At 46.1% G+C, this 21,838-nt stretch overlaps 1 protein-coding gene across 32 annotated transcripts in view; it reads right to left on the bottom strand.

Annotated features, from left to right (window-relative positions):
* Positions 1-2,184: 2,184 nt before the first annotated feature.
* CELF1 (CUGBP Elav-like family member 1) overlaps positions 2,185-21,838 on the bottom strand; it is a 76,049-nt gene continuing 56,395 nt past the window's right edge. For 17 of the 32 annotated variants that reach the window (XM_037522284.2, XM_037522269.2, XM_054699219.1 and 14 more), the window contains 8 exons: positions 21,594-21,673; positions 21,107-21,268; positions 18,590-18,665; positions 17,016-17,144; positions 16,563-16,676; positions 15,759-15,944; positions 13,281-13,424; positions 8,831-12,819 (listed from right to left, as the gene is read on the bottom strand). In XM_037522284.2, coding sequence (XP_037378181.1) covers positions 12,692-12,819; positions 13,281-13,424; positions 15,759-15,944; positions 16,563-16,676; positions 17,016-17,144; positions 18,590-18,665; positions 21,107-21,268; positions 21,594-21,673 — 1,019 coding nt within the window. In that variant the 3' untranslated portion in view covers positions 8,831-12,691. Of the gene's footprint in view, positions 2,470-3,037; positions 3,100-8,830; positions 12,820-13,280; positions 13,425-15,758; positions 15,945-16,562; positions 16,677-17,015; positions 17,145-18,589; positions 18,666-21,106; positions 21,269-21,593; positions 21,674-21,838 lie in introns of those variants that run through there. The other 15 variants (XM_037522276.2, XM_054699226.1, XM_037522282.2 and 12 more) reach the window with 12 other exon arrangements.

Here is a 21,838-nt window from a genome sequence, read left to right as displayed (position 1 = left end):
TTTAGTAGCCTTCACCAGCCTTCCTTGAGTGGGCTGCTAATTATAATGAAAAACTAAAACCACCTGTGTTCAACCCAAGAGTAGTTGAGAAACCATGAAACACTGAGTCTTTAAAAAATGAAAGTGGGGGCCTCCCCGGTGGCACAAGGGCTTAAGATGCAACCTATGAAGCTATCCGCAGCCACTGCAGCAGGAGTTCGATCCCCGGACAGGGAGCTACCCACATGGCGCAACAGACCTCTCCTGACTCGCCCGCTGCTCCCCTCAGCAGTGTATTTCAGTAGATCTGCCTGTTCTGCTCCCTACTCTGTCTCTGGTGAATCCTTTCACCCTCCCACACCTCTGGCCTACACTCAGCTCTTGTATGCATACAGAAATAAATCTTTGAAGAAAAAAAAAGTGTAGGTAGATCCTGTGGATGGACCCGGATGGACAGCTGCCTGGGACCATAACTGAAAAATTAAAGCAGCAGAACATTCTGTACTGTGACAGGATCTCCTTCCTTTTTCTTTTTTTTTTTTTTTTTTAAAGATTTATTTATTTATTTATACAAGCACTGGGTACAGTCAGAAGTGCGGGAGGGTGAGAGAATTCACCAGAGCCAGAGTGGGGAGCAGAACAGGCAGAGGGACCGAAGTACACTGCTGAGGGGAGCAGCGGGCGGCAGGAGAGGTCTGCACGCCATGTGGGACCCTTGCCGGTGGCCAGGGATCGAACCGGAGCTGCAGAGGCTGCGGGCAGCTTCACAGCCCAGCGCTCAACCGCTGCACCACCGGGGAGGCCCGACAGGATCTCCTTTCAATGAACAAAAATGAGGTATGTATTTTTGTATCTAGAGGGGAATATTCTGGAAGTACACTTAGCCCATCTAAGAATTATCAATGGGCTGTGGGATTGGGGACTCTGTGTCAGGGTTGTCAGTCACTTTAGCGAGCTTGCAGGGGAGGTGCTGGGCCAAGCGTTTGAGACAACCTCCCATCTCTGAGATCTGCTGGGGGTGCCTGCATTTATTTCCGTTGGCTAATGAGGAATCTGAGGCTGAAAGAAATCAAGTCACTCGCGAGGTCACAGGGCTGGTGTGAGCAGTGGATAAAGACTGCTAAACAAGCTTTCCCCACCAAACTCAGGCCTCTTCTGTAACTATGTGACTGTTCTAATTAAAAAACACCTCAAACTCTAAGGACTTTAAAATTTTTAATTTTTTTCTATTTATTTATTTATGCATACAAGAACTGGGGTGCAGGTGAGGTGCGGCAGGTGGGGGGGCAGTGAGAGGATTCACCAGAGACAGAGTGGGGAGCAGAACAGGCAGATGTACTGAAATACACTGCTGAGGGGAGCAGCGGGTGAGAGAGGAGAGGTCTGCTGTGCCATGTGGGTAGCTCCCTGCCCGGGGATCGAACTCATGTCGCAGTGGCTGGCCATAGCATGATAGCCCTGAGACTTTACCCCTGTGCCACCAGGGGGGCCTCTAAGAGGATTTTAAAGGGTCCTTGTGTTGGGCCTCCCCGGTGGCGCTGAGGTTGAGCACTGGGTTGCGAAGCTGCCCGCAGCCTCTGCAGCGCCGGTTCAATCCCCGGCTGCTCCCCAACCATTGGAGGAGGGTCCCACATGGCGCGCAGACCTCTCCTGCCTCTCGCTGCTCCCCTCAGCAGTGTACCTCAGTCTGCCTGCTCTGCTCCCTGCTCTGGCTCTGGTGAATTCTCTCGCCCTCCCGCGCTTCTGATTGTACCCAGTGCTTGTATAAAGAAATAAAAATAAATCTTTAAAAAAAAAAAAAAAAAAGGTCCTTGTGTCATGTAAGCCTCACCTCCATTTTAGGGATGAGAGGGTTGGGGAACTCTCAGGATTGAAAGGTTGCAGGTAGCTGTCCCCTCCTTTGGGAGGGTCTTCCCTGGTTGCCAAAGGGGCTCTCCAACAGCGGAGGGCCCCTCAATGTGGGTGCTGACACCTGTTCCTCCACCAGGCAGGGCCCTGGGGAGCTGCCACTGAAGGGGCCTTAGGGGGGGCTCCTGCACAGTGACTGCCATTTGTCTCAGGGCCACAGAGGGCCAGTTACTAGCAATCAATAAACCAGCAGAGACATTATTTCCCTGTGTTCTGGAATGGATGAAAATTTCTAAAAGATCCAGCTGTATGAAACTCTAATGTAGTTGGGGAAAAGGGCACCAAGAAGCTCTTGGACAAAAACTGTCACTTTTATTTACTCACCAAATGTTTACTGAATACAAGTATGCATACAAAGTATTCAGTACGACTGAATGACTCAGGGACGTTCCATGTCTTTTCTGTTTCCATATCCTGCTGTATGTTCGTAGCCTCTACTCACTTGTGGCTTCACAGTGAATATGTGGAACGGATTTGTTCCTAACGGGTCACTGGACTGGACGATGCAGGCAAGTCTAGAAGATTCCCAGGTCCGGGGTGATGCAGATGATGCAGCAGGCAAAGGGGAGGAAGAGGAGCCTCCTGGAAGGTGGAGGGACAGAGCAGCTGCAGCAGGGCTGGATAATGAGACCAGAGGGCAAGCAATGGCAGGAGCAGGTGAATGGGGCTAGCACTGTGAGTAGTTTTCAAGTAGGGAGTCAAGGAGAAGCAGCCTGGAGTGAAAAGCCAGATGCGGGAGGCCTTGTATTTGAGGACTGCCTTACAGGGCATGTGCAAATAGGCACCACTATAGAGCAGAAAGATCAGTGGAGCAGGGAGTTGGAGTGGGAGCAAGTAGGGACGAGGAGTGACTGCATGGGTATGGGTTTCTTTTTGCAGTGCGGACATATTCTAAGTTAGGCTGTCAAGTTGGTTCCAAAGCTACAAAGCAATGTCTTGTCCGCTGTAAGTGGAGGCACTGTAGAGGCTATGAACATCTCCATCAAGGCCTTTAAAGACACTAACCTTGGGAGGTTCGGGTCAGTGGGAGCCCTGCAGGAGGTGGGGGTGTGGGCCAGAGCTTCCCAGTCATTTTCCCTCCTGTCTCTTAACTTTGACTTAAAAAAAGAAGAGCCACCCTACCTCAGCCCCCATTAATTGAAGCCTTTACCTGTTGAGAGTCGTGTGTACAAAAGCAATGAAACACCAGATGGCGGGGGTCGGACAGCACTCCTGAGGGGGAAGGAAAATGCTTGAAAAAGGGAGCAGGTGTGAGAAAAAGTCATCTCTTATCCTATCTGGAAGGGAACTGTTACCAGACTGTTAGACATTCCCAGAGGTGAAGGGACGAATCTGTTTTTCATTTGCTTCCTGACGGCTTGTCTTCACCTGGGACTGAGGTGCTCAGGTGAGCACAGTATGTAAAGGAAAGCTGTGTGCTCACCCAGAAATTCGGGGCAATGGCTATCTCTACGGCAACGTGGGTACCAGGAGAGTGGCAAAAAATTAGGTGCTGAGGAATCTAGTCAAGAAGAGGTGATTGCATGTGGGTTTGTACACAAAATACAAATGGTTTAAGGTACAGCTGTATGACTACAAAAGATGCAAAAGCCTATTAAATTTTTTAAAAGGTCAAAAATTGTGCCTATGCCCTTTCACATACATTTTAAAGAAATAGCAGCCTTTAAATACGATGTTAAGGAAGATGTTCAAATTGTCCTTAACGTTCTGTTTTTTCTATCAAAGTTCCATCTCAGAAACACAGGCATCCCATGGCAAAGACTTGAAGGGAAGCTCCAACACCCTTGATCCCGAGTCTTAGAAAATCTGCTAGACTGGAGACTTTCAGTTCAGTCAGGCTCAACCTCCCTCTAATTATGAAGGAAACAGGAATTCTGGAAGGGAAGCCACCAAGAAGCCTGACTATCCACCCCACTCCCCAAAGTGTGAAATGCAGACCTCATGGAGAGCGCACCCAATGTGCATTTTATAATTATTGATGTCATTTAATGCCTACTTAAAAAATATAAGTAGGATAGGGCCTCCCCGGTGGCGCAGCGGTTGAGCGCTGGGTTGCGATGCTGCCCGCAGCCTCTGCAGTGCCGGTTCGATCCCCGGCTGCTCCCCGGCCACCAGAGGAGGGTCCCACATGGCGCGCTAGACCTCTCCTGCCGCCCGCTGCTCCCCTCAGCAGTGTACTTCTGTCCTTCTGCCTGTTCTGCATCCTGCTCTGACTCTGGTGAATTCTCTCACCCTCCCGTGCTTCTGACTATACCCAGTGCTTGTATAAATAAATAAATCTTAAAAAAAAAAAATTAAAAAAAAATGAGCAAACAAACAAAATTAAAAAAAAAAATATAAGTAGGATATTAAACTTGTGATTTCACAAATACTAATGGGCAGGCAGAGGTTAAGCTGAAAAAGGATTTCAAGTGAATTTAAAATATTAGGTGGTGATGTGAATATACGAAATGCCACTGAATTATACTTTTTTTTTTTTAAAGATTGATTTATTTATGCATACAAGAACTGGTGTATAAGCCAGATGTGCGGGGGGTGAAAGGAGTCACCAGAGAGTGGGGAGCAGGGGCCGCGACAGGAGAGGTCTGCTGCGCCATGTGGGTAGCTCCCTGGCCACTGGGCTGGCGATAGCTTGATAGCGCAGTTTTTAACCCCTGCGCCACCAGGATGGCACCCTGAATTGTACTCTTGAAAATGGTTGTTGAAGTAGAAAATTTGTTTTATGCATTTTACAATGAAAAAAAGAACATTGGGGCCTCCCCAGTGGTGCGGCAGTTAAGCGCTGGGTTGCGAAGCTGCCCGCATCCTCTGCAGCGCCAGTTCGATCCCCAGCTGCTGGGCGAGGGGCCCACATGGCGCTACAGACCTCTCCTGCAGCCCACTGCTCCCCTCAGCAGTTCGTCGTTCTGCCTGTTCTGCTCTCCTCTCTGGCTCTGGTAAATCTCTCACCCTCCCGCGCTTCTGACTGTACCCAGTGCTTATATGGATAAATAAATCTTTAAAAAAAAAGAACATTAGGCAAAGAATTGTTTGGGTGGTACCAGATCTAGGGAAGAAGTGTGGCACACTTGCACAGAAACTTACTGACCAACTATTTGGGAACCTTGCACAGAAAACTTACGGACCAGCTATTTGGGAGTACTGAGTTACCAGTGAACCTCTTAAACACCAAGACAGCTGCCAAGAATCACAGGGTCCCCCAAGTTTCCCTGACCAGAACCTCAAGGACAGAGCATAGTCCTGTGTGGTGAGACCGTGCTGGTTAACTGCCGCATGTTGATTTACTTCTATCATTACCTCACTTCCATCTCAGAAGTGGTTTAAGAGGAAGGACTGGGGGTCAGACAGACCTGCCTTGACTCTCGGGAACACCGTTTTCTCATAGGCAACCCAGTAGGAATAGTAGTTCCCACAGAACGTTATAAGGAGTGGAACACAGAATGTGCGTTAAGTGCTGGCCACAGCACTTGGATGGCGGTGAAGAGTCCGTGAACCCCCGGTCAGGACAATTACTGCAGATTGATGCAGTTTTGATTTTCAGTTAAATGCATTTTTAAGCAAGGAAGTGCATAATAAAGTAACCCTTAAGTACAAATTTGGGTGGACAAACATCTCCTAAACCCCAGTTTAGAACGTGCCTGAACAGCCAGTTGTTTTTGTTTTTGAGAGCAAGTGGACACTATCCAACAAGGAACCACAGCCTGGCAGATGCTGGGTTAAATCTAGTCTGAAAGGCTTCTTTATGACCCGATTTCTCAGAGCCGGGAGTGACTTACACTGCTACACGGTGGGAGAATATAGCAGACCTCTGACTTCTCACAGAACATTTTGCGGGCTAGCGCTTGGCAAACCCCACTGGGAAATGCTACCCACAGACACACCACAGAGGGATGGGGCAGAAAGGGAGGTGGCTGGGCTGGCCTCCCTCCCACAGCCAGGTGCTGGCTGCCTGACTCAGACACCTGCTCGCCAGGGCTGGCAGTGAGTGAGGGTGTGGTGGCAGCAAAGGTGCTGGCGAGGAGCAGACAAATTATACTTGAGCCAGAGGGCCTGAGCGGCACCGACTAGTAAACCCAAGGAATCTGGACATGCGCTGGCCTGGGGCACCACAGGTCTAGCGAGGGAGGGTGGCCTGGGATGCCTGGCACGGGAACCGTGTGGCACCGGGAAAGGATTTGGGCTCACAGGCCTGTGGTGTGGCAGCCACTACTGAGAACAGAAGCAGCACAAAAATGGATGGCAGAGAAGCATTTTCATAGCAGGGAGGTGACAGAATAGAGGATGATGGAGAATACAATGTTCTGAGAGCAATGACATTTCCCCCCCGCAGAGCGCTGGGTGAGTTCAGTTGCATACCAACAGGTAAACTCCGCTGGGGTGCCCCGCCTTCTTTGGGAATAGGAACAAGAACCCAGGCAGCCCCAAGGACACACTGCACGCACAATCAATAACTGAAGACAACATCAGTTCTTCTCAAACAGTTTAATAGCAAATAAACAAAGGAAGGTACCACACTTGGCAGATACAAAATGACTTTTTGTCTGTGTGTCTGTGCAATTAAAACAGATTTAGGTTCCCCATTTGGGACAAAAGGAAAAACACACAAAAAAAGGAAAGATTCCTTTTAAACACATACTCCCTTGCTCCAAACTTGTAACAATTTTTTTTTTTCATTTTTAATCCACTACACAAACTCTGTGATCAGGTCAGAAAAGCGACAAGGGCTCTTCTTGCCTTTTTTTTTTTTTTAAACCATTAAAGTAAAATCCATAATTTTCTACATAGTACAACACAAGTTCACACAAAAAAGACATCTTCTTTTGCAAATCAAAACAGGAAAGAAAGGAAAAGCTCAAACAAGGTAAAGGAAAAGCATTTCTACGGCTGAATCACGACTTTGAGTTGATTGAATCCCGTTGCTGCAGAACAGACTGTGCGTTTGGTCATAGTGGCAATTTTTTCTCTTCACATTGTGAAATCACTTTACATTGTTTTCTAGTAGAAAAGGCAAAAAACTGTACAAAACCCCTAGTGTTAAATACAACGTTTGTACCAATAAAAAACTCACACAGGTTTGTCTCCAAAATGTAAAGTTTCTTTTTTTTTTTTCTTTTTAAATTATTCACAAAAAGCAGCTGGAAATCAGAAAGGCAGCTGCCGCTCCAGGGTCTCAAATCCATTAAAACCACCACAGAACAATTAAAACAATCAGAGAGAGAAAAGGAAAAGGAGACAGCGTCCAACGTTTGGCATTTGGTTTTATCCACAGGTTTTCCCAGAGCTCCTCTTGGAATTGAAAGCAAAATATATTGGCAAACACGAATTCTGAATACACAGGAAGGGGAGCCTCGGCGCCTTCTGCCAACAGAGGCGGCTCTGTGCAGTCAGACTGTGGGTGCACGGCAGTCTCGCTCAGGCTGGGGTTCCTGGCCTCTCTCCATCCAATCACCCCTTCCAGGAGATTAAGCAGCCTACCGTACACTGGGCCTCCATCTGGCCACCCTTTCCTCCTAGCATGAGTGGCCTCAAGCATAATACTAGGCAACCCATTGGGTCCCAGAGCAGAAATTCTGGTGGGATCCCTTCCTCCATCAAGCCCAGCATGGATGATGCTAACAGTGCTTCTACCTTCCCCGCCCCCACCCCCCCAGTCCCTCGGCTCCGCCTCTCCACCTCTCCCAGGACAATCCTACTTCCCAGCTGTCCCATGCATCAGCAGCTTAGGCCTGGGTGGGATCGATCACAAACTCCTCCCTCTGCCACCTCTTACTTCCAAAGATCCGTCCTGTGACCTCTCATCTCCACTGGCCTCTCGCACTTATTCTTACTCAAGTCCCTAAGACCCTGAGGCTGGATGGTGCCACAAGAGAGGAGGGCAAGTTCCCCTCAGGGAACCAAGGAACAGGCTTGCCTGCACCCAGGGACAGTAGCTATTTGGCTCTTCACCCAATTAAAAAAAGATACAAATCCCTGCCCTTACCCCACCCCACTAGCTAAGCAAGAGCAGAGCTGTGGTGAAGAGCCAGCGTGGGGTGGTTGGTGCCCAGGGCTGTAAACAGTGTGAAGACTGTGGTATTGTGCTTGTCACCTAGAAAGGCGGTGGCAGGTGGGTTGCCGCTTAGTGCGCAGATGGCCTCCTCCAAGTGGTTAAGAGCACTCTCCTTCTTCCAGGCCGAGGGGTGCTCATTACCCCTAACGCGCTAAGCTTCTCTCCCACCCCCCAGCCACCTTCTGAGTCCTATCTCTGCTCCTCAAGCCTCTCCAGGCCCTCTGCCCACCCATCTCTGAGCAGAGCAGCCAGCCTCCTGGAGGCCCCACAGAGGCCTGGAGGCCACATGAGGTGACAGTCTAAGTGCACAGGCTAACGCTCTACAGGCAAGAGAGGAGAAAGTTGCCACTTCAAAATAAAACAATACAATCTCGAAAAAAATAACCCCACAACAATTTAAAACAGCTTCTTTGAAACCCTTTTAAATCGATCAGTTTTTGCACAAACTATAGAAAACAGAGAGGTGAAGGTGATATATATATATAGAGAGAGATATATATACGAAGGTGTGAAGAAACAGCAGGAAACATGCAAAACTTGTTTTTTTCTGGGCATCATCTTAGTAGGAAAGGAAAAAATTCAACACAAAAACAATACAAAAAAAAAAAATCAAAGCATCACATTTTGCTGTGGAGACTGTAGGAACAAGCATGGAGGTGGGCATGGCGGGGCTGAGGGGAAGGAATGAGGGGAATCGGAAGGCTCCCTGCAGGGTCACTACAGGGAGGAACCACCAAAGAAAAAGGGCTAGCTGGGGCTCAAGCTGCAGTCCGCAGTCAAAAAAGGAAGAGGTTCAGGTGTTTTCTGCAGTTGCAAACTCGAAAAACAAAAACAAGAACACATGCGGTCTCCTCAAGCCCCACAAACTGTATCAGCAAAATGTGCTCAGGAGCCTCAAAGGTTTTAGTGACATCTTTTATTTCATTGTTTACTTCAAAGTTGTCTTTAAAACTAAGCACACAGAAACAAAGCCTAGAAACGGACTGGCTGTGTGTTCACAGAAATACAAACACCACGCGGTATGTGCTAGTAGGGCTGCTCTGAAGACAATTACAAAGAATTGGAATCACAAAATCAAGTGGTTATCTTATGAAGTTCTAGAAAAATAGATTTTTTTTTTATATTCAAATGCAAGTTTAAATATTTCCCCTTCAGCAGTCGTTCTAGCAAAACCAATTTGGCAGCACAAAAGAAAAAAAAAAAGGAAAGAAAAAGAAAAAACAAAGAAAGAAACAAACATAATAAAAATACACGTCAGCATCAAAGGTCAACACAAGGTCAAAGGTGAGAGTTCAAGCATCAGAGAAGCTGAAGAGACAGGGATTTGGACGATGTACTTGACGCCACATCGACATGCTTTAGGCACAACGATGAACAAACGGCAGGAATCTAGAAAAAAAAACAAACCAGAAAGAGGGAGACCCACTGAGTTACACAGAGCAATACATCCAAACAGAGAGAGAGAACAGGAACACTCACTGTGTACAGCCCTGAAATGAGGAGGCGGGCGGGGCAGGGGCTGGGTGATGACAGGGAACTTTTGCACATGCTAACAATGGACACAGGGAAAAGTCAAAAAGGACATGAGGACACCAAGAAAACATCCAACTGCCAGAGACAGAAGGGAACCTAAGGCTTGGATTTCCCCCGAAGCCTGAACTCGGCTGAGAAGGGTTCCGGTGGAGCAGAGCCTCAGACTGTCCCCTCAACCCCTGGTCCAGACCCAGGGAGAGAGCAGCAGATGCTGGCAGTGGGTGGGCAGAAGGCTTTAGGGCCAGGGCCAGGATTTCTCCTCAGTCCTATGGGGGTGGCCCTTTGCTCCCAGAAATCCAAGCTCTTAGCTTCCACGCAGGCCCTGGCCACTCATGTGGAACCCAGGATACAGTGTCGGGCTGCATTCAAGGCAAATCGATTTCACCATGAAATCCAAGGAAAACAAAAAACTACAGCAGAAAACACATTTATGTAAGTGAAACCCCCACACAACAGAAAAGGATTGCTTAAGACTTGACTGCTAGTCTCCATTCTCCGAGCTGAACCCTTTCACACTGTGAGACTTGTAGGGGAGCAGCTTCTTCACAAAACCATCTTTGGCCTGGGGAGAGAACTGTGCTCAAGGGCAGTGCCACTGTGCTAACTCACTGGGCAGGGAGAGAAGAGAAGAGAGAGAAGTGCATGGTCTCACCAGCTGGCCACTCTGGCAGCCAGGGCCCTGCTATGGCCCACACTCCTTGGGAAAAAAAAAAAAAAAGAGGACCCACAAGCACATAAGAAACCTCGGGGTCTGATAGCAAAAGTGAGCTGATCACACCTTTGCCTTTCATGCCATTTGGAAACGGGTTTCATAAGGACCCAGAGACCAGGACAAATAGGTGGATAAACAATGGTGTAATGGGGGAGGGAGGAGAAAAGGGACAAAGTGGGAACAGAGTGGAGTTCTGGGCTTTGGAAACCCCATGATGGCCAAGGAGGAAGACAGAACAGAGGGTCAGCCATCACAGCACCGGCAACACCCCGGGGAGCACAGCTCTCTCCTCTGCCAGTTCACAGCATTAACTCCTTTCCCCTCTGGCAGATTAGCTGGGCTGCAAATGGGCCACAGAAAGTCAGTAGTTTCAATCATACACAGCACCCTGTGTGTACAACAATCACATTCTGGATTCTACAAAATCCTGGCCTTTTCCAGAGATATAATTTAGGTAATAAATATTCTCCACCCCGGAGCTGTATAAAACTTCTATAAAAATAGAAACGACATTCTTGGTTCCAGCTGGTTGGGATTCAGAACAGCGCCTCCCCAACCTAGCATTTTTTTCTTTTTTTGTTTTCTTTTTTCATTTTTATTTTTATTTTTTGCATTTATTTAAAAAATTCCATCATGACCCTGGAAGCCTTTGGAACAGTTTTATCCTTGAAACACAGGACACATTTCTCCCAGTGCGCAGAATTCAAGTTTACGTGGTTCAGCTTAAGAAGTATGTATGTTTCGTGTTTCTTAGAGGACAACGGACCCAAGTTATCGCTGTGAGAAGGGAACAGCTGTCCCAGTTTCAATGGGATAATCCAACACCACCGACTACCTGTATACCAGCAAGACAGTCAATCCCTGCCTGTCATCCAAATGGACAGCATGACAAGGAGCGAGGCCCCTCTGACTTAACAGCAAACCAACCCATTTAATCTCATCTCTGCTGCTAGGGGTCAGGACTGATGTTCGTGAGGTTTAAGATCCCAGAGACCCAGCCCTGGCCTTGGCAAAGAGTCATATCCTGAGAGGGCTACCCCTACCAGGTGCACAGTCCCAAAAGCCTGTCCTCCCTGGCTGTCTACCCCCAGCGTTTCTTGGAGCAGAGGCAGAGCCCAGAGGCCATGTGGGTCACAGGCAAGAGCTGGAGTGAGTTCTGTGGGAGGCAGCAGGGAGCTAACTGTAAGCACGAGGACAAAAATGAACACAGTAATACTGAGGTAAATGAACACTAAATTCATATGGAGGCTGTAAACGTCCTGTCATCTTCTCTGTCCCCAAGAGCAGAAGATGAGGCTGCAGTGGAGCTGAAGTGGTTTTAGGGGCCTGCCTTGGAGGGAAAACTACACTGGAACATCTCAACCAGGCAAGCAAGTATGGATTTCTTAGTCCTTTTAAGCATTAAGTGCTGGTCACTGGCAAATACAGCACTGTGGCAGAGGGGCTTCTGATCAGGTAAGCCAAGAAGCAGGCTTCCCCTTCCCCAATTCAATGTCTTTTGATCGCTCTGCTCAGGAAAAGGGGCCCCTTCAGCCAGAAACTACTCAGATGTGCCCTCATAAGAAAATTGGGCTTGGCAGTGACGCTCTCTGGTGTCTGGTGGTCAACTACAAGGAAGGAAACCAGTGTCTTCCCTACAGGCATTTTTCAAAGGGATGTGGTAGAAATGAGCCATGGTCTAATAAATAATTTGGTGGTGAAATAAATTAGAAAGGACCACTTTGACCAGTCAGGCAGGGCCAACTCAAAACCAATGGCTGGCTAAGAAAGCAGGTAATGGGTGATGGCTCCCTGCTCTTGGCATATGCCAGGCTAATTTAACAGGTGCTTTATTTCCAAGAATTGTTAACCCCCTATTCTTGGGAAAGGGGACAGAAATCCTGGACAAGAATTCGAAAACTAGGAGGCAAGAATTCATTATCTCCACCTAGAAGGCAGCAATGGAGAAGTCTCAGCCTTCACCTCCCAGGGCCACTGGATGTCAGTCACTCTCACTCTCCTCCAGAGTCAACCCCACCGCTCTGCCCCCCAGTGCCTGCACATCAGTTCTCCATTTCACCCACTCTCTGGAGTAGGTGGTTCTGGAGGGCATTTTCAGTTTCATTCGGTCCTCTCTCTTGGGTAGTTTGGGGCAAGTTCTCATCTTTTTAAATGTTTGTCCACTCTCCCTCCACCCCCAGGGCAGTTTGATGTTGGTCCTTCTCAACACACACTGGTTACAAACACGGCAAACTTTAAATAAAGAGGGGGAAAAAAAAAAAAACTCAGGATATGGCACCTAAACTCCAAAGTAAAACACTGGAAACCAAAGCACAAACTCGTCCTCTGTACGAAGCGAAACTCCCACAGAAGGCAGTAGCCGAGTCTTCTGGGCAAGCTGTGCCTGCGAGAGTGGCAGGGATCAGGGTCCAGGGCTGTCAACACACAGCTTTAGGGCTTCGAATCATTAAGGGTGCTCCTCCCCCACTTACCAGAAGACCCTCTCACTCCAGTCTCAGAGGGGAGCACGCTCAGTAGGGCTTGCTGTCATTCTTCGAACGTTTGAGCTGCACTTTAAGCCGCTTCATGCCAATCTGAAAGCCATTCATGGACTGGATGGCAGCTTGAGCCGAAACAGGATTGTCGTAACTTACAAAACCTGTGTGTCCAAGCAGAAACCTAGGTAAGGGACATAACCAGGCAAGGAGATTCTCAGTCCTCCTCAGGCAGGAGATACTTTTATGAGCTTAAACCTAAAAATCCCAATTTTTCTCAGCAGGGATAAGAATCCTGGAAATTCTACCACATGAAATAAATTAGGTTCCCAGTAATACTACCATTTAAAATCTACATGGTATTTTTAAGCTTTCTTGCCAACTCACATTCTCCATATACTACTTTATGTTTACCCCTGGGGCCACAGAATAGACATCATCATCCCTACTACAGAAATTAAATCTCTAAGGTTCAAAAGGGTCATGTAATCTGCTCAAGGCAGAGTTAGACAGCAACCCAAACTCAAACCCACCTTTTCAGCTATCAGCCCCTCCTCTTTCTCAGTGGTAAAAGGTATTTAACCCACATACCCAGGCCAGCACATCCGTGGAGAAGCCAACATACCAAAACACTTGCTCAGGTTTGTTTGCTTGTCTATAAAAACCTTGGCGGACACGACATTCCCAAAGGGCATAAACATCTGCAGCAGGTCCTGGTCTCCGAACTCCTGGGGCAGATGGTAGATGAACAGGTTGGCTCCCTCTGGACCTTCAAAATACCCATCAATTGAAAAAGTATCAGTGTCAAGCACACTCACCCCCTGTCACCAGCCGTTCATTTCTACCCATGTTCAAACTATCAGCATCCCAACAAAGTGAGTTTCCTGGGGAGAATGACAGTCTCTGAATAGGAAGCAGAGTAGTGAAGGACCATCAATGAAATAAATTCCTTCCTCCATCAGCCTTCCTCTCCCCTCCCAGTGAGGGTCATTAGAATTCGAACTTGTGGGCCTCCCCGGTGGCGCAGCGGTTGAGCGCTGGGTTGCTAAGCTGCCCGCGGCCTCTGTGGCGCCAGTTCAATCCCCGGCTGCTCCCCGGTCACTGGAGGAGGGTCCCACATGGCGCGCAGACCTCTCCTGCCACCCGCTGCTCCCCTCAGCAGTGTACTTCGGTCCTTCTGCCTGCTCTGCTCCCCGCTCTGGCTCTGGTGAATCCTCTCACCCTCCCGTGCTTCTGACTGTACCCAGTGCATGTACAAACAAACAAACAAACAAATAAATAAATAAATACATGCCTCTTTAAAAAAAAAAAAAAAAGAATTCGAACTTGTGATCAGAGGGTATGCTGGGGTACTAAAACAGGCAGACTTGTAGACTTGTATGCGGAGCAATTAAATTCAGAATAGTGTCTCATAGAGGAACACACACAGAAAAAGAGGTAGAGAGAGTTTATAAAGAGGTCTCCCAATTGTGCCTAGGAATTACCAGCAGACAGACTAGTAGTTACCAAGGCAGGAGGTGGGGACAAGGAATGACTACAAAGGGAAGAGGGAATTTCTGGGGGCAATGGAAACCTTCATCTATGTTAATCTTATCTACAGTGAAGGTGGAACATGACTGGCAGTGTTTGCCAAAGCTCTCAGAGTTAGATTTCAAAAAGGGTGGTGAATTTTACCATATATAAATTGTGCCTTGGTAAAAAGTTGTATTTTAAAAACATGCCTATGATGAATACTGAGCTCAAAAATAGAACATGCTTTCCTTTCCAACCACTTACACTCAAGAACTGAGTTTTATTACAATTGCAATCCAGCCACTCTCCAGTCACCCACGACCCTCTTCTGCCACCAAACACATTAGGGAACACTGCTGCCACTGCACTTGTCATTCCTCTACCCCCATTCCTCTTCTTCCTCTAGTTACATTAGCTACAAGCTTGGCCATCCTCCTTCCTTTCTTCCAGTGTCTGCATCAACAGCAACTAGAGAGACCATGCTACATAAAATGCCCTAACTCCAGTACTCCCTTTTCTTTCCTCTTCATCGTTCTTCAGAGCATCATCTTGGAACACCTCACATTTTTACCTGCCTATTGTCTGCTGCCATAGTTCCATCCACTCCCCCATTATTGTATCCTAATGCACACAAGTACCTCATTCAGAGCAGGTGAGGATGCACTAGACCAGAACTCTTCCCTGCAATGGCAAGGGAGAAGATTTGTTTTTGTTTTTTTAAAGATTTATTTATTTATTTATACAAGAACTGGGGTACAGGCCAGATGCGCAGGAGGGTGAGAGGATTCACAGAGACAGAGGGGAACAGAACAGGCAGACTGACGAAATACACTGCTGAGAGGAGCAGCAGGCACGACAGGAGAGGTCTGCTGCGCCATGTGGGACCCCCGTCGACTGGTCGGGATCAAGATGGCACTGCAGAGGCTGCAGACAGCTTCACAGCGCAGCGCTCAACCGCCTGCGCCACCAGAGGAGGCCCAGAAGACTTGTTTTTTTCCCTCCACACTAGTGGCTTAAACCTTTGCCAGTTCCTAATCATAAAAATCTACTCAAATGTGAACACAAAGGTGTTAGCAGAACTTTCTATTCCTACAAACCATTCAGGCCTCTCTGCCTGAAAATCCTGTCCTGAACTCATTATCATTTATGTCAAAGCACATGCTTCCTATGCCATCAACCATAGGAATAGATCTTCTCATTTCCCTTCAGTCTGACCTCAAGAAGGAAAGGCACAGATCAGAAAGTGGGGGAAATCACAAATGAAAGTCGGGGAGAGCTAAAAGGGATACCTAGGCAGAAGATATCCTGACAGAGAACTCCTAACAAAAACAGATTGTCAAATGATACCTGACACAGAGATCAGTGTATTTCTTTATCTAAAAACCACAGTCCCAACCAAAGATGGCGTACAGGGCTCTGATCTGAACCACATCCAAAAAAATATGCCAAAAGCAGATCACAATTTGCAGAGCTAAAAAAAAGTGTTGGTCTGACCACTTAAGTGGTTCTCTTAGCCTTTATCCTGCCTTTCCATTCTGGCACATGTACAGATGGAGTAACGACCCCTGCCCCTGATTCCCATTGCATTCACCTTCCTTCTGGCTTCCAGCAGCACCAATACTCTGCTGTGTCAAGAGATTCTGGTTGTATAAAGTGGGGAGCGCTGCAGCAGCATATTGCTGGATCCCGGAGTAGGCCTGTGTGAGTGCTTCCATGGTGCTCCCAGTGCCGTTGGAGAGGCCGCTACTGCCTAGGCCACCATTTAAAGCAGCCATCCCTTGGTTGTGGGAAAGAACAGTATTAACAGATTAGTAAGACTCAAATGATGCCAAAGACAGGTACACTGAGGGACATACAGAAAAGGGAAATATACAAAGATCTCCCTTCCAGTGTCTAAAGACAAATACCCATCTGACTGGTCAGATTTCAGGGCACTCACCAGGCCTGTTTGCTAATGGGGACATTATAAAATGCCGCACTTAGGTATGGTTCTCCCTAGTACCTTCTTCCAACCTGTGCAAGTGACATCATGTATACATGACTCTCCACTTCCTCACACAGAGCTGGAGTGTGCTTAACTAACAGTCTCACAGAATTGGGGACTCACCATGGAGCATGCAGCCTATGACAAGATGTGGATAAATCCCACCACCAAACAGCAGCTAACACTGTGCAGTCTAACATGCCAGACACTGTCCCAGGCAACGTGCCCAGCACGCAGTCTATGTTTTCATTTAACTTCTTAACAACCCTCAAAGCATTCTATTCCCACTTCATAGATGAAAATATGACTTTAGAAAGACAGCACAAAGTTACAGCTAGTAAAGGGCAGGGTTATTTAAAATGTGCCACAGCACAAAGAATGGCTTGCTGACATACAGAAGCTGCCCTTTACCTGCCAAAGAGCTGACATTGAGGCCTGCTGTTGCTCCAGCCAGGGTCTGCAGGGCTCCAAGGGAGGCAATGGGGTTAACAGAGCTGCTGCTGCTCGAGCTCGGTGAAGACCCTGCTGTCAAAAAATTATGAGTTATAAACTCAAGCCCAATACTCACCTGCTTGAGTCATCAGGAACCAAAGCACAAGAGTGATACTATTCAAGTATTTTCTTCATAAAGAGGTTTTCAGAGATTAATTTTAAAAACTGTCCAGTGAGACAGAGTCAAATGATGGCTACCACAAAGTAAAAATGATGAACTTCTCTGAAGTCAGAAGGTAACATTTGAAAATGTGTTGTTCATAACCTGACCCCTTTGAAAATAAATGTTCACTACTTTCCAGTATGACATACACCTCTCATTGGATTCTGCCCCAGGCACACAGGGCGCACTGGTTCCGAGCAAGTGCTTACCTGAACTGGTGAGTACGCTGAGGGGACTGCTGGATGTAGTGAGAGCATTGGTACCACTTGGTGTGTTCTGAGCTGCGCTAGCTGCAGCAGCTAGTGCAGCCAAATTCTGCAACTGCATTGCATTTAATCCTGCAACATCCAAAGCAAGAGATCAGCTGCAGAAAAGGGTGCCTCATATCTGCTCCAGTAATGACAGCGCACACTGGCAGGAGGCTGGTCCCAGAAAAAGAGGAATTGTTCTAGATAAGCTTTGTAAGCAATACTATAGAACTCCAAAATGATTCAGATACCACTGAATTCATTAAGAAACCTCACATTATTTCCTCAAAGAGATATCTAATCCAACAGCAGGCCACCCCAAGTGAGCAGTATTAAGGGATGAGCAATTAGGAAACCAAGAAAGAAGGTAAATCTGTGGTCTATCCTGGGGGCCAGGTGACCAAGAGAATAACAAAGCCAAAACCTGAGGCACAGAAAGGGACTTCATCTGAGACACTCACTAATACTTTAAAGGAGTTGTTCTTTGAAATGGGAACAAACGAGCAAAAAAATGTAGCAGAGATTCAGAAAGACAAGGCAGGAACAACTGGGGAGAAGACATGTGAGAACAGCAATCGGAGACAGAATAAAGGAAAACTACCACTTGAATAGCAGATTAATCATCAGAAGAGATAAAAAACGCTAATAGAAAAAAAGAGATCCAAGTAAAACTAGGCAACACTGTTCAAAAGAGAGCAAGAAATTTGAACCACACTGATACTGTGTTGCAAACCATTTACCAGATGATGGTAAGACAGATGGGGTGGGGGGTAGAGCTAATGGGAATAAAAACACAGATTTCAATCTAGCAACTTTAAAAAATCACAGCAAACTCTATGTCCCTGGGACAAAATGAACCAGTATTAAAATTTCTCCAACAGCAAATTGCAACTCATCTAACACTGCCCCTTTCTCAAAGACTCTTGCCCAGTCCCATCCCACCCCAGCAGGATCAGGGCAGGCAGTTCTGAGCTGCTCCACACCCTATCCCCCCCAAACTTCTGACGGCCTCTGCCTCAGTTTTCCTATGGAACCCTACAAACTCAGGAATTGGTCAATTAAGTTTCCTACATGTTAACGGCAACAAAAGATAATTCACATAAGAAATAACATACATAAGGTACAGAGATAAATTAACAGTCTGGGTTCTAACAGCTTCAGGGTAAGCCATTTTACATGGAAGTCATCTTAGGTTTTTTTCTTGAGTCACTGAGAAAGTCACTTTATTGTGGGTCCAATTTTCTCTTTATCAAAATGACCTCATAGAGTTCATAGGTGGAATAGTTCTTTTCCATCTTGTTCATCAATAGAGACTTAAAGGGGTAGGAAGCTGCAAACTTAAGTGCAACTATCAACTACTGATAGAGCCACCTTCTAGAAAGAAACAAAACAGGCAAGAATGGGGATTCTTCTATCAGGTTACATAATGAGTAGGGAAATTTTTTTCTGCATAACGGTGCAAAACTCTCAGGCTGTTGTTAGCTGGGTCTGTTGGCCTGGCTGCTGCTGCTCCTCTGCAGCAGTGGAACACTTACCTCCCATTGGGTGGAGGCTGCTCAGGGTGTTGAGGTTCCCAGAGGAGGCAGTCTGCTGAAGGAGCTGCAAATAAAGCTAGACATTACACCAAAAAACAGAACAAGAGTGAGAGTGAGGGCTGGTTCTGCATCTGGGATAACTCTACAGCACAGCAAAGCGAGAGTGCAGAGGCCCCCAGAGAGAAGAAAGTTGAAGACAAGATCCCAAGCCAGCACAACAGAAACACGAGGCTTTTAACAGCACAGTACAAGACAACACAGCTAAACCCTGGCCCAGAAGACAGTTAGGTTTGCTGAGTACTGCACCAAGCTCAAGTCGCTGGACAGCAGAATGCAGCACAGCTCAGGCCAGAACCAGAGCAGGGAACTAAGCTCAACTCAGGCAAAGATGCAGTTGACTGTGATGTGTCTGCATGTAATAGCTGTGTCTAGGTCGAGTCTCCTTACGAGGGCCCACACATTTTATTTTGCAGATTGTTTCCATGTAGATACTCAATTTCCTCTTCATGTAACTATTTTAAATGTCAAATCTGATCATTTCAGCGTATGTCTTGGAGTCACCCTGTACTGGCCACCAACAGACCCATGACTAGATTGATCAATCTCATGCTACACATCTATCAATCCCATGTATCTCCGTCCCTCCAAACTGATCTTTACTGTTGCACATGACCCAATGATGGATCAGTCCATACCAGTTCAGTGGACATTGTCATTCAACAGTTGTCCCATCAACAAAATACGAGCATCTGTCTGTGAGCTTACTGATCTCTATGAACACAATCTTACAAACCAAAACCTTCATCTAACCAAGCTGCTGAAAATGTTTATTCCACTCAAACACAGTCACTGTTAGTTAAGGACAACTTAGTATTGTTTCTGGATCCTTTATTCAACCTATTGCCCATTCCCAAAAATATATAACCTGGCTCCTCTGCCATTATTGTCATAATCCACATGGGGTTTCACGAGGGTCACAAACCTCCATAAGTAGAAAGAAAAAATATGCACACACACAATTTTTACCAGCTTCTCAATGGAATCCACAACTCCAGTGAGATTAAGAACCACTGTTCTAATGCTGTAGAGATCAGGCTCACATGCTTCTATTTCAGAAAGAACCTCATAATTGTGCTATCACTTATACAGTCCACTAATACCTACATGTCTGTGTTCAGTCCCAACTGGAGACGGTGCATATTGTACTTGGCACCTTCATTCCCTCCCTAAAGAAGAACTCTTAGGGCTGGGAACCATGCCTAACAGAAACAAAGATATCACAGCCCCAACATTTACCACCATGTATGTGGTGCATATGTCAATGACAACAGGAAGGGAAGTTTACCCTAAAGAGAGGATCCAAGACTCTTTAAGAAAAGCAAATGCACATCATGAGGTGACATTCAAAGCATTATTTTGGCAGGAGACGGCAATCTCTCTACTCTAATTTTCTGAATTTACAAGCAATATTCTTAACACTAGAAACTATTAAATCTGTTGAAATATAACTGCCATCTATACATTTTAACTTTAGAGAAATACCAGCTAGTGTAAAACAGAATGGTGTGCGATCACGTAGTGATATGTTCTTCTAACATTTCAGAAATCAAATTAAGCAGGGGGCATCAAATTAACCAAAACTCAGTACCGGGACATAGAAATCACTGCCTTTCTTCTATTTCTATATAAAATAAAATTTTAAAGGGTGAGGAGTGAATGACTCCTCAGAATTATTCTTATGTGTGTATTTTTTGACTATCCATACAAATCTAGTGGTGTCACTATTTATTTTCCTTCACTGGTAGCTTCATAGATGACCTTTGTTTCTATTCACAGATGCAACAGCCTTGATACAACAGCCTTAAATGCCTTGTGCTGTCTGTAATTCTTTTAAGGTTAAAAGCAGTAATAACACCCTATAATATTTATTGCAGACCTAGTGAATCTAAATTAAAAATTGGAGCCTGTCCCTCTTTGGACTGTATGACTAAAGCTCATGGGGAGAGATCAAATTAAAGGATTCCTTATTACAATGTTGTAAACTCAAATATATACCTGTAATACTCAAGTGAATGATGCTCATGTTAATCTTTTGACCTCTCAGGCAGCGGGAAGAAATATATACTCTTCAGGAAAGACTCAATACAGATTTTAATAATGCCCTCTGTATATGGTAGAAAGATATGGAGAACAGTATTTGGTAGCAAAAATCCTTCAGGATTTTTTCCACTTGGGGGCAGGGACACGGGAGTTGTTCTAAATCTCTTTATCAGGAAATTAGAATTTCACTTTAATTGTAGCTGAAGCCTCAAGATGTAACCCAAGATGGGGGGGTTGGAAGGGGGGGGAGAGAAATTCACTAACACAAATAGAAGAATACTTCATTGCCTGAATTTTTACATGAAATTTCAATATGCCAAAGTTGTAAATGCCATTGTGTTTGTTAGCTAGGGACAGCAGAAAAAGAAACAGCTGGGAGCTTGCACAGTCTGCAGAAAGCAAACCACAAAGACTCACTGCTAAATACTGGGGTCCAAGAGTATTTAGACCAGCAAGGTTTCCCCACACAGATGCTGCGCTGATTTGCTGCATCTGCTGTTGGAGCTGCTGGGCCATTCTCTTCTGTTCTTTGTCCTTCTGCGTATCAGCAAATTTTACCACCATGGGGGATGAGCAACCCTATGAAAACACCAAAACCAAAGGGTCAAATGCCTCCTTCTGGGTGAAGAAAAATCCTCTCTTCTGGTGATATGCAGGTAGCAATTATTATTTTATTCACTGCCAAAAGACTCTCTCTCTCCCTGATAGAATTCAGTGACAAAAGAACTGAAAAGAACAACTACTTCCAAAATGTTAAGTTAAAAATTTTAACTTTAAGCTTAAAATGTCTAGTCTACTTAACTTTTAGGCCAATCAGATGTATACCTGCTGCTGGACTTCGATCAACTGTCCTAGCATTCTCTGACCAAGAAACCTTCCCCCCTTTCAGTCATCTGCTCCCTACCTCCATGGTCTGTGCTTGGTGCATTGCCTTGATAGCTGTCTGTGCCATGGCTCGTGTTGTAAAGGTCACAAACGCACAACCTGGTAAGAGAAGGGTCAAGAGAAGGGTCATTTAATTCATTTGCTTATTTATCTAATGGACATTTACTGAGAACCTATATACCAAAGTTCATGCTAGCCATACAAACAGATTCTGCCTTCATGGTTCATGAACCAGTGGATGAGATAGACATGTCACAACAGATG

Source organism: Talpa occidentalis, unplaced genomic scaffold (genome assembly GCF_014898055.3).
Source record: "Talpa occidentalis isolate TD23 unplaced genomic scaffold, MPIMG_talOcc4v2.1 talOcc4.3, whole genome shotgun sequence".
Taxonomy (NCBI): domain Eukaryota; kingdom Metazoa; phylum Chordata; class Mammalia; order Eulipotyphla; family Talpidae; genus Talpa; species Talpa occidentalis.
Note: the sequence above shows the minus strand (reverse complement) of the source record. Positions and strands in the feature narration are given on the sequence as shown.